The sequence below is a fragment of the Lepidochelys olivacea genome, assembly GCF_965140295.1.
Source record: "Lepidochelys olivacea isolate rLepOli2 genome assembly, chromosome: 5".
NCBI classification, from domain to species: Eukaryota; Metazoa; Chordata; order Testudines; family Cheloniidae; genus Lepidochelys; species Lepidochelys olivacea.
In genome coordinates this window covers 24,393,244-24,411,187 of record NC_140415.1, presented here as the reverse complement: position 1 = coordinate 24,411,187, position 17,944 = coordinate 24,393,244, and the positions used below count along the sequence as shown (strand labels likewise).

The 17,944-nt window shown below is 43.4% G+C and overlaps 1 protein-coding gene across 1 annotated transcript in view; it reads left to right on the top strand.

The window, feature by feature from the left end:
- ADAMTS12 (ADAM metallopeptidase with thrombospondin type 1 motif 12) overlaps positions 1-17,944 on the top strand; it is a 319,746-nt gene that overhangs the window by 192,338 nt on the left and 109,464 nt on the right. The window contains exons 11-12 of the mRNA XM_084629649.1: positions 4,274-4,419; positions 5,500-5,669. Of these exons, the coding sequence (XP_084485775.1) occupies positions 4,274-4,419; positions 5,500-5,669 (316 nt within the window). The remainder of the gene's footprint in view (positions 1-4,273; positions 4,420-5,499; positions 5,670-17,944) is intronic.

Below are 17,944 nucleotides of genomic sequence, written 5' to 3'. Positions count from 1 at the left end.
TCTGATATTAATCTTAAACCCTGACCTTTTTCCGCTTGCTTTTATTATCATTACTCTACTGTTTTTCTTCAAGCTGAGAGGACTAATAGCTTTCTTTTCAATCCATGACTATTGGCTAGCCAGCTGGAGCTCAACTTCCTAGTTCATAGGGACTGTAAGGTATGACCTCAGTACTTCTTAATGCCGTCCACAGCCTCGCTCGCTAAGGGAGTTAGGCACCTGAGTCTTGTTCTGAATTTGTCGCATTGCTGGAACCCAAAGCACCACCCTCAGACTCCATACTGGTGAAATTTCCCTAGTGTTGTAGTAATTGTGCTAGCTGTCTTGTAAAGGAAGATGTGAAATGAATAGCTATTAAATGATTTGGGGGTTCAATCCTAAAACATGACAAGCACTTCAGTGGGAGCCATGAGTGCTCAGATCCTCTCAGGATTATGTCCTTAATCGGGATTTCATGAAATAAATCCATTTCTTCTCCATTACTAAAGTCTCATTACCTGAACAAGTCTGTGCACTGTGATTCTGTGGCAAAGTAGATCATTCCCTCTGCCTCCCCCTCAAACTGCCCATAAGCGGTTGTCTACACAGTTATTCCCAAATAGTTATTCCACTTTACATTTACAACCTACCTTATTCTGGAATAACTTTCATGTGTAGACAAGCCCTCAAAGTTTACAGCCCCCTGTTCATAACACACTGCATGAAAGATACTCAGTTTTGACCCACCTGATGTTCTTGTTCTAGCAGGTCAAGGATTTTGATGAAGCGGGACCCTACCAAGGCACCACAGTCTAGCTCACAGTATAGTTTCAACAGGAAACCTTTGTTGAGAGGTTCAACATTAGGACTCATAGAATGAAACTAATTTAAACTGAGAGGAGTGGAATGAAATGAAAGAAAGGGAAAGTTTAAAAGCAGAATATCAGGAAAGTTTTCCTGACCAGTGAGATGATATGCAGCTATTTAGCTGAGGATTAGTTTCTCAGAGGAAGTGATGAACAGTGTGGTGGGATATTTACATTTCAAAGCACCACTAAATATCCTGTAGGGAAAAATCCTCCATTGGCAGGGAACAATAACCAAATGCTAACTCAGCTCCTTGGTGGTGGTGATGATGCATGGTGACTTGCCAGTGGCAAAATTCATTCTAGGATGCCTCTGAGTCAGGGTAGCATAAGGCATGAATCAGTACAGGGCTAATGACTGCTGGACTAGTAGTGGATTGGAGCAGGTGACCACAGGAGAGAGGGTTTTCTTCAAAAGTAGAGATTTGGCAATGACCTAGGGAAAAGAAGGAAAGGTTGGGGGAATAGTGGGTTCGTGCAGATATTTTCAATGGGAAGGCTGGGAATCTAGTCTAAATGGATGGGAAGCACTTCTGAGGAGAAGGGAGGAGAAAGGATATTGTTTGTTGTGATGAGGGTGGTCTTTCTATGGTGGACACCAGGAGAAATCTTTCTGATCCTTAAAGAACCTAGAATTCATTGGATTATTTAAATCCAAGTATAGTAAACACACGGAACAAGTTGTCAACTAAGCTTAGTGGCGTGTAGAATGGAAACTAAGGCTATCCGAATAAATACTGAATATGACCTAGCTAGACATCCTCATAGAAAGAGAAGGGGATTGAAAGATACAGTGACAGTACTTTCTCTTGTTTAATTACTTATTTAAGCAACTACAGGATATTGGCTATAATGTAATTGAGCAGAAATTGTTTGCTTCATTTCAAGTCAATTCTGTTGCACAAAGAAAAGGAGTACTTGTGGCACCTTAGAAACTAACCAATTTATTTGAGCATAAGTTTTCGTGAGCTACAACTCACTTCATCGGAGGCATACTGTGGAAAATACAGAAGATGTTTTTATACACACAGACCATGAAAAACATCTTCTGTATTTTCCACAGTATGCCTCCGATGAAGTGAGCTGTAGCTCACGAAAGCTTATGCTCAAATAAATTGGTTAATCTCTAAGGTGCCACAAGTCCTCCTTTTCTTTTTGCGAATACAGACTAACACGGCTGCTACTCTGAAACCTGTTGCACAGTATCTCTTCTCAATCACCACTAATGGGCAATACCTCCCATCTGCGGAATTTGGAGGAGCTCTAAAGTTGTTGCTGGAGGCTCCAAGATTAAGCCCCACTCTTCAGTTCAGGCCACCAGATTTTCTGCCTCCAGCGGTGAAAGAAGGCAGTAGCTCAGTTTCTCCCAGCCATTTTGTTATATAACGTTAATTTTGATTCCTTTTCACACAGCAGTGACTTGTAATTTTTCCTCCTCATCCTCCCCGCCCCTGGAGTGGGTATATGACAGCTTGTTGGTTTCAACCACCTGGACCTAGCACTGCAGTGGCTCCTCTCTGAGACTCTTCTGCACCCCTGAGGCCTGGCAGAGATGGCCTGCAAACCCTGGGCAAAAGAGTGAACATGTGATAGATATCAGTCATGTTGCTTATGTCCTACTGGAAGGTGCTAAAGTAGTACAGTGATGAGCAAATTATGGAAACCTAATAGAATAGAAAAGCCAAGACTGAGGTCATTAAAGTTAACATGGCACTTTTTGGAGGAAAAATTGTGTTAACCACAGTGTTATAGCCAAATTCCAGCTCAGGTAATTGCCCTGTGTTCACCTAAATCCGCCCTGAGATTTCATATGGATATGGTACTCTGCTTCCATGTCACCTCAGAGGTGGAGGCCTATCAGTGGAAGATGAAATTCTCATAGGATAATCTATATATTAGTTTAAGTTTTTGTAAAATGCTTTTGGGGGAAAATATGTATGGTACATTTTAAAAACTTAGTTTTACCTGCAAATGTAACTCCTGCTCTATTTATATGATTCTGACACTCGTACTAACAATACTGTGAAAGATCATTTCTGTCCATAAAAAACTGTTGACTGTATTAATTTTGCACAGTTGAGCAGTCTGCTCTCGTGTTTACACATTGTGATACAGTGGATTAGATCTTCAGCTTGCGTAAACTGGTTTAGGTCTGTTAAAGTCAGTGGAATTATGCTGATTTATATCTGCTGAAAATCTGAACCACAGCCTTTAAATACAAGGTCATTTACTATTTCTCAAATAATACAGTATAATATCATACACATTTTTCTGAGCCGATAGATACATAGAATAATAAGCAGTAGAAACTATTTATGCCAAAACCCATGACAGTTATTTATATGCAGGATGTACAGTGGATGAAGCAGAATTTAAATAAGATTACTCTGGATTTATACTAGAATAATTTAGATCAGAATTTGACCTTGTGTGTGGGAAGAGAGGAGCTGCTTTATTTTATACTTTATACATTCTCTTTTGGTTTCTTTCCCTATTACAGAACCTTCTGTTGGTTAGCTGTGCCATGTTACATTTACGTGCCCCGTTTGTAGCTTACACCACAATTTATATCTCTTCTGAATTTGAACCCATCTCAACTCATCACACGCTTCCTTTCAGTGACCTATCACCATAGGCCTCTAACTAAAGGACTTTTCCATTCCATCTCCAATAGAATATAGATGGAAGGTGCCTACGTTTCTAGCAATAGGTACATACAAAATACAAATGACATTGAAAATTATAGAGTTTAAGGTCAGAAGGAACCACCAAATCGTTTAGTTATGACCAACAGTTATCAATAGAATTTTGCTGAGGAAATGTTGCTTGACACAGTCTATGACAGAATGAGGGGATTTTACCTCTTCTAGGTCAGTAGTTTTCAACCTTTCCAGACTATTGTACCCCTTTCAGGAGTCTGATTTGTCTTGCATACCACAATTTTTACCTCATTTAAAAACGACTTGCTTACAAAATCAGACACAAAAATACACAAGTGTCACAGCACACTATTACAGAAAAACTGCTTAATTTCTGATTTTTATCATATAATTAGAAAATAAATTTATATTGGAATATAAATATTACACATACATTTCAGTGCATAGTATGTAAAGCAGTATAAACAAGTCATTGTCTGTATGAAATGTTAGTTTGTACTGACATCACTAGTGCTTTTTATGTAGCTTGTTGTAAAACAAGGCAAATATCTAGATACCCCTGGAAGTCCTCTGCATACCCCCAGGGGTACATGTACCCCTGGTTGAGATCCACTGTTCTAGGTCAACTTTAGACCAACAAAGCTGATTAAATGGTTTTCAGCACACACAGCTGACTAGATTTTTATTTAAGCATTCACCAGTCTGCATTTTTTTTTTTGCTCTGATAATTTTCTGACCCTCTGTATTTGTTTTTTCTTTATTATTCAGTGGTGCTTCAACGCAGAGTGCATTAGAGTGGGAAAGAATCCAGAAATGATAAATGGTGGATGGGGCACATGGTCCTCCTGGTCTCATTGCACACGGACATGTGGGGCAGGAGTTCAGAGCGCAGAAAGACACTGCAATAACCCAGAGTAAGTTGTGTGCATAGTTCATCACCAATCCTTTCAATGCGTTTTTTTATGTAATGCAAGGTGTTGGAGATGTCTGGGTATTTGTGAGGATAGGGACACTTTTGTTTCTCACCATATTATCAACAGCTACTGCAGCAAGGCAACCATTAAACCCACTGCTCCCCATAGAAACACCCCTGACTAGAATCCACCCACCTTGCCTTTTACAATTTTCATGTTGCTTCTCAGTCTTTCTTACCTTCTATGGAAATTACTTCTACCAGAGAGAGACGAAATCTTCACCTGCAGGATTAGTACAACATCAGAAACATTGTTTTAATGATACTACTTTGGATAATTTGCAATATTCTCAATAACTATGTGGGGGTAAAAATTAGTGGCCTATTCCTGGGAGCTGCTGAGTACTTGCAAATCACATTTGATCCTAAACCATTTGAAGTCTTAGAGATCCTGGTGATGGATTCTTAGAATCCAGATAAATGGGTATGTAAAAGGCATTTTTTTTTTTAAAATTGCCCAAGTCCCATTTTCAAAAAGAACGGAAACGCTCAGGGCCCAGATCCTCAAAGGTAGTTAGGCGCCTAACTCCAAGGAGTGATCAGCTCCTGACATGGTTGAGCTCATGATGAACTATCTATATGTTACTGTCTTAAACAAATAATACTATGTGTCACATTTTCCAAAATGCCTAAGGTCTGGTCTACACTGCAGACATATATTGGTATAACTGTCACGCAGGGGTGTGAAAAATCCACCCCTCTGAGTGATATAGTTATACTGACCAAACCCCACTTGTAGACAGCGCTACGTCAGTGGGAAAACTACTGCCTCTCGGAAGGTGGATTATACCAATGGGAGAACTCTCCCCCATCTGAGTGTCTTTATTGTCATGCTACAGCTGCACCAATGCAGCTGTGCTGATGCAGCATTTTAAGTGTAGGCTTGCCCTAAGTGACTGAGAAGTCGAGTCCCCATTGACTTCAGTGTTCGGCACCTTGTTATGAATGCACTATTTAAAATAAAACACACTTAACTTTTGTACAGACTCTAAAGCCACAAAACTTCACACTTTATTTCTAGGCCACAGTTTGGCGGAAAGTATTGCACTGGAGAAAGGAAACGCTACCGTATGTGTAACATTGTCCCATGTCGACAAGACACACCAACCTTTCGTCAGATGCAATGCAGTGAATTTGACACAGTTCCCTACAAGAATGAATTCTACCAGTGGATTCCAGTTTATAACACAGGTAAGAAGTAACACAGTCAAATTCAGAGCACTTACAGATAAATAATGTGTGAAAGGGAAGTAAATGAACGTGAGTCTTTGACTTGCCTAAGAAAAATACCACTTTGAAGGCCACATGTGTTCTGGTTGAAGTTTCAGGTCCTATAAATAAGGCCCTTCATTTCTGTTTTTTGTTTGCTTACTTTCCCAGGAATTAATCAGTGTTTATCTCAAAAAATTTAAAAACGGGTGGAAATCAGTGCCAAAAATTAGCTTTACTGTTTTCTGGATAAATATTGGCATTAATATTGGGGGCTGGGAGGACAGGAAAAAAGCAACAAATAAAGACAATTAATGGTTTCATACGCAATAAACTCCTATCGCTAATCTCCATTCCAAAAATTAAACTTCTTTCTAAAAACAGTTTACAACTGGTGACTTGTGCAGTTACACTTAATATAGCTCACTTAACCGTTTCCCTGCCATTGTGGGGCCTTGAGCACGGGTGCACCTCTGTCCTTTCTATCCACTGGCAGTTGAATGCAACTGTCCAGTCTCCTGGAGCTGTAATACTTTTGGTCTAGTTGTGGTTGTTGGGTTGACTGTGCTGGGTGCAGGTGTTGGTGGCCTGTGATATACAGGAGATCAGACTAGTTGAACTGGGGTGATCCCTTCTGGCTTTGAACCCTACAACTCTGTAAGGGGCTTCAGTATGAATTGCGAAAGTCCTGGGTGGTGTAGGGTCTCAGTGGTTTTTTTCAAAGTATCTTTTTCATGGCTGGGACAGGATGCCCAGAACCCAGTTATGAAGGGGAGGAGGGAGCACCCAGCACACTCAAGAAGAGCAGGCAAGGAGGTGCCCAGCACTCAGGGAGGGAAGGGCATGGGGAGAAGAAGGGGTGCCTGGCACACACAGTGGGAGTGGGTCAGGAGGGGCCAGTACAGATTCAACCTCATTCCCAGTGTCCTGTCATTGCATCAGTCCATGGTCTTGGCAGGCTCCTTGCCCATCTCATTCCACCACTCCACAGCTGCAGCAGCCATCAAGTGCAGTTACCCCGTCCTGCACATTGCCAACTGGCAGGGAGTCTGCAAGTGGGGAACTGGGTCTGGGGAATTCGAACAGGCAAAAAAATCTGAAAGCAATTAGTGATCAGGAGCTATCTCTACTGTTAGCACTGGACTTCAAAAGCCTATCCAGCAAGAATTACCAACATTACTTGTTCCTTCACCTAAGAACAATAAACTGTTTAGAGAAGTTATGCTCAAAGGTTGACACTTTGCTTTAACTTTAGATATACTTCTTGTCAGTAGCATTTGTCATCAAATTTACTGTGTGTTTAATGCTTGACAGCTATGAATAAACTTCTTAAATATCACCTAGTGTCACGCTCATTGAATAAATATACTACTGAAGATAAGATTGGAACAAGCAGTAGTCCAGGAAAGCATTATCAAAGTGGTTTCCTTAGCTTGAACGAAGAAAATAAGGGTGATTAGGTATCTTATGAAAGAGTTTGTCAATAAAAACAAACCACAATAAACACAAAGCACTTGTGGCCTGACACAAAAACTACATACATTCACAGGTCACATTATGCAATTTCTTATGTAAGAAAACTGAAATTCTATTCCATTTTGTTATGCACAATGTGTACATTCAATAGAATCTGGATATATCACCCACTTAGTGAAAATGGACACACAGGGCCAGTGCTTGTGGAATTTTGGGAGAAAATTATTTTTTACTGTTCCAGTGTACATGCATGAAGTATGTTCTTGTTTAAAAAAACTCTTATAATTCATCTGAATCTAATTCAGTTTTTCATGGAACAATTAAAGGCACATCTTTTGACTACATCCCTCCAAATCCCAAGTTTCTATCACCTTCCGCTGAGGTGTTTTTAAAAAAGTCACCAAAATTTTCTATTATCAGAGAAACTGTCTTTTATTTCACTCCTTCTTTACTTGAAAATGATTCAATCATTTCTGATGGAAGTGTCTGGAATAAAGGTGCTCCCTCACTGAGAGCAAGCATACTCACATGCAGCTGTGATGCTATCTAAAGGGGAAGGTGACTGCCTACAATAATATGGTCACCTCTTTCACAAAATTGTGATAAAACTTGTCCAAAGTATGCCTCGCTATAATCTGCTGAGTATTATTATCTTGTTATAATATGTGTATCGACACTCCGTATGGAGCCCTGAAATTGTGGTATATGTATATAACTCCAACATGCAGTTAGGCTGAGAAACGCCCATAGGTGAGCTCTTCAGGAATAACAACAGAACTGTAAATGAGCCGCTGCATGCCATTCCCGAAGACACCGCAAACGGCATGTACACAGAAGTTGCAAGCAAAAATTTGCAGCCCATCTGAAGAACTGATGGGAAAGCACATACGCCAGGGAATTGCTTGACCCCATGACACAGCAAGGATTTTCCAGCCAAAAAGGGTCAAGATCTAAAAAGGGAGAACAAAGGCCCCTGGCCACCTCTTTCGTATTCCGTCTTTGGACTGGTGAATTCTGACAGGGTAAATTTTGAACCAAGGACTGAGGTCCTCAAAACTATTTGGGCAACCCAGAGAGACTTACAGAAAACTAGCGCATTTAACGTCCCTTCTATCATTTTGAATGTACAAACTCAAATTCACCTTTAACATATTTTACCTGCTTTAACCTCTAATTCTCATTTCTTTTTCTTAGCTAATAAATCTTTAGTTAGTTTACCAAAAAAATTTGGCTGACTGCATTGTCTTTGGTTTGAGATCCAGAGCATTCATTGACCTGGGGGTAAGTGACCGGTCCCTTGCAGCTAGAAGTACCTAATATGTGATGATTTTTTTTATTTTAATAATCTTTCATCACAGGAATCCAATTTGTCTTGGTGGTAGCATAGGCTAGAGTGTCTAAGGGGATTGTCTGTGGCTCCATGATAAGCTAGAATAGCGATCCAGGAGCACACATTTGTGGCTTGTTTGGTTAAATGTAATTATAGAATATACCACCAGTTGGGAGTGTCTGCCCTGTTTTCTGAAAGTCTGACCTGAGATTGGCCTCTAAGTTGTGAGCCATGTATCAGGCACCATGACAATTTGGTGTACTTGGCAGGATTCACATGCCACAGGTCAATTGGGCTTTAAGATCAGAACCCAATACTATTTGATGTTAAAATTTGATATTGAGAGTTTTAAGGTTTAAAGATTAGTTACAACGGATGATTTACAATCATATGAGAGTCTTGACACAAAAGAGCTTAAAAATCATCAAAAGAAAGGGGGATAACCATTAAGAAGGATACCCCAGATCAGGAACTGAGAACTATGCTCATGGACTATGACCAAAAAGCAGTGCCTGAGCAACCCCATGCCCCAGATGCAGAAGTGATCCATATGTAGATGCTGGCAACCAAGCAACAACATGAGCATGAAATTAAAATGATGGAACTCTGAATGAGGAAGAAGCAAGCAATCAATGATATGGAAAGAAGGATGCCCACCAAAGGTGCCCAGATGGCTGAGATGGAGAAGGAAGCTGAGGAGACAGCCAAGGAAGCCCAACTGAAGTGCATGGAGCAGCTGGAAGCTAAGAAAGAAGCACACCAGAGAGAGGCGGAAGTTCTCACACTGCAGCTCTACATCCTGGACAAGCAAAAAGAATAGCCGCCTCAGCCTTGGGATACATCCTCCTCTCAACAGCAGGGAATGGGAAAAAGCCTGCCCAATTTATCGTGAATCTGATTGCATAGAGGAATTCCTATCCACCTTTAAGAGACTGTGTGAAATCCACAAGATTCCAGAGGAGAATTGGATGCCAATCTTTTTAACCAGATTGACTGGAAAAGCCAGACAAGTATTTAATTAAATGAAGAGGGAAGATGCTATGGTGTATAAGAGCTTTAAAGAAGCTGTATTAAAAAGGCTTAAAATCACCCCTGAGTCTTATTGTTTAAAATTGAGACATCTTAAAAAGTCTGACAATATAACTCATGTGGAATATGTGCATAAACTGCGTAGTTATGTAAAAAAAAATAGGGGTGGGTGGTGATGGCAGCTTTGATAAGCTGTTACATTTAGTGATGCAAGAGCAGTTATTATGGGTGGTCACCAGTGATGTCAAAGCAGCCGTTTGTGACAAAAAACCTTCCACGGTTTTGATGGCAGCAGAAATTGCTGATGAGTATGTTGTGTCAAGGGCTCGAGAGCGGTGAAATCTCCAGTTTACAAGGGAGGAAGAATTTAAGAATAAACCTAACCCCAGCTGTGTTAAAAAACCTCAAGGGAGCCCAGATTTTAAAGCCTTCTTACCCTAAGGGGAAGCCAGTTGTTTGCCATGAAGGTGGGATCCCTGGCCATATAAAGTCAAATTGCTCAAAGGTCACAACCTGCACCCGCAACCCCTCTTGTGGGTTCCAGTGCTACCAGTATAAGTGCTAATGCTACCACATTAGCCACAGAGGAAATTGTGGGAGAGGAAAATGGCCTCCTGAATGATATTAGAACTGAGTCGTGGGATGATAGTGAACAATTCATTAAGAGTGTAAAAGTAAATGGGGTTGAATGTACCGGGTGGCGTGATAACTGCATCTCATATTACTTTGGTTAAAGAAAGTTTTGTGAGAAAAGATAAATTGCCTGGCTGAAGTATAAATCTTCAAGCTTTGGCTGAGTTTTCAATGACTGTGCCTCTGGCTAAAATCCACCTGAGTGGGGAAAAATTTAAGGATGATATTGTAGCTGGTATTAGGAATTTGCTACCTGCTGATATGTTGATAGGTAATGACATTGTAACTGTTATGACAACCTGATTGGACACTAGCATGGATCTGATTCCTCTACTTTGCCTGCTGTCAGTGAGGTGAGCTGGAGGTGAGGGGGAATTTCCCCCCCTGAGCTATTGTTTGTTGAGAATAGCAGCTTGCCAGCTGAGGAAGGAGCTGAGGATTCTTTTGTACCGGAGACTGTTCCAGGTTTAAGTGAAACACCGAAAGAATTTATATCTGCTCAGTCAAGTGATATTACTTTGGAACAGACTAGGATTGCTACACAGGATCAGACGCCTCCTGGGGAAGGAAAGGTCAGTTTTATTTATTCAAAATGGTGTATTATTTGGGGAAGCTCCTTCTGGAAAAAAGCAGCTTCCTGAAGAAGTGTGCAAGCAAATAGTTGTGCCTGAGAGGTATAGGAGAGTTTTGCTTTATTAGCTCATGATGGGCCGTTTGCGGGTGATCTAGGAGTGGAGAAAACTTGTGACCCACTGAAGCGAAACTTTTACTGGACCCATAAGCTTCAGACAGCTAACAGTTATTACAGAAGCTGTAACTTGTGTCAGAAGCTAAGGGCTTAAAAGAGACATTGTAAGGTGCCTGGGATGGGGTGTACGTGCCCCTCACTTGACGAGAGGGCGTTAATATCACACTGTAGGCTGAGGAAGAAGCTCCAATTGGAACAGCAGTATAAAAGAGAGTAGCACAGGTCAGTCTGGGCTGACTGCCGAGGAAGGAGGATGTATGCTGCAGGTTCCTGCCTGGGAGCTGCTGGAGCCCAAGACCAAAAAGGCCAAGCCCGCCGGGATCCGGACAGATACTCAGCTACCCCTGGACACCCAGGAGATGGTGGAACCACTGGGAGCTTCACAGGCCAGAGACTCAGGAGATCCAGAGATCATGCCACTGGAAGACATGGTAGGAAGTAGCCCAGGGGAATTGGACATTGGTCTGGTTGTAGAACTGAGCAATAAGTTAACGTGTTTTTTGGTCGTTTCCCCGCTGATCCAGTGGTGAATATGCTTGGCACTGACAAGGCCCTGGGCTGGGACCTGGTGGAGCAGGGAGGGTCCGGGCCCTCTACCCCGGTCACCATTCCTCTGGTGGTGGCCCATGCCTTCTGGCTATTAGGCCACACAGCCTTGCTAAGAAAGGCAGCTGTTTTGACTCTGGCCACTAGGCCACAGAGCCTTGCAAGAGAAGGTAGCTGTATTGACTTTGGGTGCTAAGCCACACAGCCCTGGTAAGGAAGGCAGCTGTAATGACTCTAGTCCAGAGGTGGGCAAACTACAGCCCGAGGGCCGCATCTGGCCATCCAGACGTTTTAATCTGGCCCTTGAGCTCCTGCCGGGGAGCGAGGTCAGTGACTTGCCCCACTCTGTGCAGCTCCCACAAGCAGCGGCATGTCCCCCGCCCCCCCCTCCCGGTGCCTATGCATAGGGGCAGCCAGGGGGCTCCACACACTCCTCCTACCCCAAGCACTGCCCCCACAGCTTCTATTGGCAAGGAACCGCAGCCAATGGGCACTGCAGGGCGGCGCCTGCGGACAGGGCAGCACGCAGAGCTGCCTGCCCGCCCCTCCGCGTAGGAGCCAGAGGGGGAACATGCCGCTGCTTCTGGGAGTTGCTTGAGGTAAGCGCCGCCCGGAGCCCACACCCCTGTTGCCCTCCCACACCCCAACCCCAGCCCTGATTCCTCTCCTGCCCTCCAAACCCCTCAGTCCCAGCTCTGAGCACCCTCTTGCACGCTCATACCCCTATCCGCACTCCTGCCCCAATCCGGAGACCCCCCAACCCCACACCCTGAACTCCTAATTTCTGGCCCCACCCCCAGCTAGAGCCCTCACCCCCTTCCATATCCAACCCCCAATTTCGTGAGCGTTCGTGGCCTGCCATACAATTTCCATACCCAGATGTGGCCTTCGGGCCAGAAAGCTTGCCCACCCCTGCACCAGTCATTAGGCTGCACAGCCCTGTGAGAGAGGGCATCTATGTTGACTCTGGCCACTAAGTTGTGCAGCCCTGTGAGAGAGGAGAGCCATTTGGCTCTGGCCATTAGGTCGCACAGACCTGTGAGAGAGGGCAGAACTATTGACACTGGCCACTAGGCAACATAGCCCTGTGAGGGAGGGCGACCCTATTGATTCAGACCTCTATGCCAGACTGCCCTGAGCTTAAGGGCAGTCAGCTAGACCTAGCTAGGGGGCTGCAAGGGGAGGGGCAGAGGGATGTACTCGCCCCACAACAACCTTTATCTATTATTGGGGAGGCATTTGCCAGAGAGTCTGTGGATTTTGTGGGACCTTTCCCTAGACCTTCCAGGAATGGAAAGAAATATATTCTGGTGGTGGTAGATTCAGCTACTGGGGACCCTGAGACTACAGCATTGTGTAATATTGAAGCTTAAGTGGTAGCTACAGCTTTATTCACTCCTATTTTCAGCAGAGTAGCTTTTCCCAGAGAGAATTTAACAGACCGTGGTACAAATTTTATGTCTGTTGTCTTTAAGAAGTTGTGGAAGTTATGCAGGGTGAAGCATATAAAAGCTGCGTCCTACCACTCAGAAACTAATGGAGCATTAAAAGCCATGCTTAGGATGTATGTATCCAGGCATGAGGGCAACTGGGATCTGTTGCTCCCCTTGTTACTGTGTGCATAAAGAAGTGTACCCCAAGAATCTATTGGCTTTGGTCTCTTTGATCTCCTGTATTAGAGGCAGGTCAGAGGACCCTTAAATTTAATTTGTGATTCTTAGGAGGGCAGTACTGAGGAAACCGAACAGCCAGTAGGAGAATGTGTTTCCCCGTTTAAGGGAAATTTGCAAGTTATGATGGATTTGGTGCAACAAAATCTTAAGAAAAGTCAGGAAAGTCAGAAAGCTTGATGTGACAGACATATAAAAGAAAGGTTGAAATTGGAGATATGGTGCTCCTACTAATTCCTGTGAGGAAGAACAAAATTTAAGATTTCTGGAAAGGGCTCTTTGAAGAAGTAAATGAGGTTGCATATAATGTCAGAAAGCCCCATGGCAGGGGAGCCATGGAGACAGTACACATCAATAGGTCGCAGACTTACCATGAAAGGGAGTTAGCTGTCAATATGACTTGTTGTGCTTATGAAGAGAGGTTGTCTATTCCCTTAATTGATTTGGTCAGGGAAAGCCAGGAGGAAACTCCACTAGGGAGCATTGAATTTTGGGAGAGCTTAACTCTATCCCAAAGGCAGGAAATGCTGGCCAGGACTACACTACCAGTTATGCTGGCAAAACTTACATCACTCGGGGGTGTGAAAAAACACATCTCTGAGCAACGTTAGTTTCACCAACATAAGTGGTAGTGTGCACAGCACCTCTCCCGCCAACATAGCTACTGCTGCTCATTGAGGTGGTTTTATTATGTCAGCGGAAGGCTCTCTCCTGTCAGCATAGTGATTACATGAGCGATCTTACAGCAGGGCAGCTGCATAGTACAGCTGTGCTGCTATAAACTCGCTAGTGTAAACATGGCCACATGTTTAACTAACAAGATTGTGCATTCCATTTACACCATAGGGCCTCACCCAGCTCCTAGCGGGGCATACCAGGCCAAGGGGGAACTGCAGAGACCGATCAAAGAAGAGGTGGAAAGCATGCTAAAAATGGGAATAATCACTGAATCAAAAAGCCCATGGGTTTCCCTTCTTGTAGTGGTAGCTAAAAGGGATAAAACCATGAGGTTTTACATGGATTATAGGGAAAAAATGTTATCACCCAGCCTGATCCATATCCCATACCCCAAATTGGACAAGTGGGGGGGGTGTTACAAAATTCATAACTTGTGGGTATTTGCAAATTCCCTTAGATCCACTTTCCTTGTGGAATCTGGACTGTATGAATTTAAAGTTTTTGCCTTTTGGATTGATGAATTCCAGAGTGATCTTTATGCAGTTTATTAATGAGGCGCTGCATAGGTTACAAACGTTTGCTCAAGCCGAAGTAGATGACCATTTTTTGTAGCACCTGGCAAGACCACCTGTACCATGTAGGTGGGCAAACCAGGGGTGGGCAAACTTTTTGGCCCGAGGGCCACATCTGGGTATGAAAATTGTATGGCAGGCCATGAATGCTCATGAAATTGAGGGTTGGGGAGTGAGAGGGGGTGAGGGCTCTAGCTGGGGGGGCAGGCTATGTGGTGGGGCCAGAAATGAGGAGTTCAGGGTGCGAGGAGGGGGGTTTCCAGACTGAGGTGGGGGGTTGGAGTGTGGGGGGGATTGAGGGCTCTGAATGGGGATGTGGGCTCTGGGGTGAGGCTGGGGATGAGGGGTTGGGGTGCAGCAGGGTGCTCAGAGCTGGGACTGAGGGGTTCGGAGGGTGGGAGGGGGATCAGGGCTGGGGTTGGGGCATGGGAGAGGGCAGGGGTGGAGGCTCCGGGCAGCGCTTACCTCAAGCAGCTCCCAGAAGCAGCGGCATATCCTCACTCTGGCTCCTATGTGGAGGCGCAGCCAGGTTCCTGGCCAATGGGAGCTGCAGAGGCAGCGCTTGGGGCAGTGGGAGTGTGCGGAGCCCCCTGGCTGCCCCTGTGCATAGGCACCAGAGTGGGGACATGCCACTGCTTGTGGGAGCTGCACAGAGTGGAGCAAGTCCCTGACCCCACTCCCTGGTGGGAGCTCAAGGACCAGATTAAAATGTCTGGAGGGCTGGATGTGGTCCCTGGGCCATAGTTTGCCCACCCCGATGTAGGTGTTGTGCTGCAAACACTAAAAGAAGTCAACCTCACTGTTAAAGTCTCCAAATGCAAAATGGGGGCTGCAGAGGTATCTTATCTGGGACGCAGGTGGGCAGTGGGCTGGTCTGCCCTGACACCTTAAAAGTGGAGGCCGTTGAAAGCTGGTCTGGCCCTAAAACAAAGAAGCAGGTCCAATCCTTTATTGGTCTGGGCAACTATTACTGTAGGTTTGTAAATGTTGTTGTGACCTCCCATCACAGACCTTATAAAAGGAAAACTGGACAAGGTGGTATGGACAGAGGCCTGTGAGAGAGGCTTCCAAAATATAAAAGATGCTTTGTCTAAGGAGCCTGTTTTAGCCAGTCCTGATTTTAATAAACCATTCCTGCTGTGTACAGGTGCTTCTAATATTGGTTTGGGTGCTGTACTAATGCAAGATGCAGAAGGGGGTAAAAGACACCCCATTGCATACTTATGTGAAAAACTGATCCCAACTGAGCAAAAATATGCCACGATTGAGAGAGAATGCTACACCGTAGTCTGGGTTGTTAAACACCTTAAACCCTATCTGGGTAACAAAAAATTCACTGTATTACGTGACCATGCCCCTTTGATTTTGCTGCACAAAGCTAAGGGAACCAAATCAAGGTTACTCCACTGGAGTTTAGCCTTACAAGAGTTTGACATGGACAAAGTTCATAACAAGGCAAAGGAAAATGTAGTTGCTGATGCATTGTTGAGAATGGAGGAACCCTGAATTGTGTTCAGGAGTGTCAGTGGTGTCCATTCCTACATCTGTTTTGCGTTGTCTAAAGGGGAAGGTGATCGTCTACTTTAATATGGGCACCACTTTCACAAAATTGTGATAAATCGTGTACAACGTATGTCTTGGGAGGTATCACTGGAAAAGTTATAATCTGCTGAGTATTATTATCTTGTTATGATGTGTGTATCGACACTGTGTGTGTGGAGCCATGAAATTGTGGCATATGTATGTAACTCCAACATGCTGTGAGGCTGAGAAACACCCATAGGTGAGCTCTTCAGGAATAACAATGGAACTATGAACGAGCTGCTGCATGCCATTCCCGAAGACACCGCAAACGGCACGTACACAGAAGTTGCAAGCAAAAATTTGCAGTTCGTCTGAAGAACTGATGGCAAAGCCACATACGCCAGGGAATTGCTTGACCCCATGTCACAGCAAGGATATTTCCAGCCAAAATAGTCAAGATATAAAAAAGGCAGAACAAGGGCTCCTGGCCACCTCTTTCCTACTCCATCTTTGGACTAGTGAATTCTGAAAGGGGAAATGTTGAACAAAAGGACTGAGATCCGCAAAAACTATTTGGGCAACCCAGAGAGACTTACAGAAAACTAGCAGATTTAACATCCCTGCTATCATTTTGAACGTGCAAACTCAAATTCACCTTTAACATATTTTACCTGCTTTAACCTCTAATTCTCATTTCTTTTTCTTAGCTAATAAAACTTTAGTTAGTTTACTAAAGAAATTGGCTGACAGCGTTGTCTTTGCTGTGAGATCCTGAGCATCCATTGAACCGGGCATAAGTGACTGGCCCTTTAGGGCAGGAAGTACCTAATATGTGGTGAGTTTTGGTTTTAATAACCTTTCATCACAGAAGTCCAGTTTGTCTGAGTTGTAGTATAGCTGGAGTGTCTAAGGGGACTTTTGTGTCTCCATGGTAAGCTAGTATAGCCGTCCAGGAGCACACATTTGTTTCTGGTTTGGTTAAATCTAATTATAGAATATGCCACCAGTTTGGGGCGTCTGCCTTGTTTTCTGACTGTCTGTCCTGAAATTGGCCTCTAAGTTGTGAGCCACATACCAGGAGCTGTGACAGCAGCTAAAAAAGTAACTTTGAGAAAGTTACAAACAACAACCTTTATGTGAAGGAATACTCATGAAACTTTAACTACATGCATTGCTTAAACAAGAGTGTCAGCTCTCCTGTGGTTTATAACACAATTCTCTGGGTAATTTCATGTATTTCTTTCATGACTTGTGTGCAAAATCAGATGAGAGGCGATGAGGCAGTTCGCTAGTTACTTACCTTCCTAATTACTGCATGACCCAGAACAAAACAATTCTAAACAAAGGATTAATAAAGTGCTGATCTAACAAGTCTTCTTGGACCAAATCCTCAGCTGGTATAAATGGGTGTAGATCCATTGAAGTCTAAGGAACTGTCTCAGTTTACATCAGATGAGTGTCAAATCCCTTATCTTTCCTTTCGCAGGACTATGAGACTAATCAAATTCAGTTTCTTTTCTTTTCATTTCAAAGGAATTTCAGCCTCATTTTAGCTTGCTGCCAAGAGAATAGTCCTTAAGAGTTTAGTTTATTGTTTTATCAACAGGTATTTTCAAAACTCTCCATTGACATATATGGCTTAGGTGAAAAAATCCCCATTTCCTATCATGAAGCTTTCCCAAATACTAAATGCAGCTTTCTGTGGAAACCCTTTGTCAGTGAGATGAAATCCAGAGCCAGAATCTTTGTGGATTTCTGTCATCTTTTTTAGGTTCCACCCTGAAGGAAGCATTTTAAATATTGAAGGAGACAAGGTGATCCTAATAGTTCCTTCTGTCCTTAAAACTGTGAACAAAAGAAACGGTCTAGAGCTTCTGGACTCCTGTGCTGATTAATAATAATATTTATTTATTTATTTATTTGTTATAGAGCCCACAGGTTCTAATTAGGTTGGAGGACCTACTGTGCTAGGCACTATACAAATTCAGAGGAAGACACAGACTCTGCCTTAAAGAGTTTGCAATCTAATTTAAGAAAACTGACATAAATAA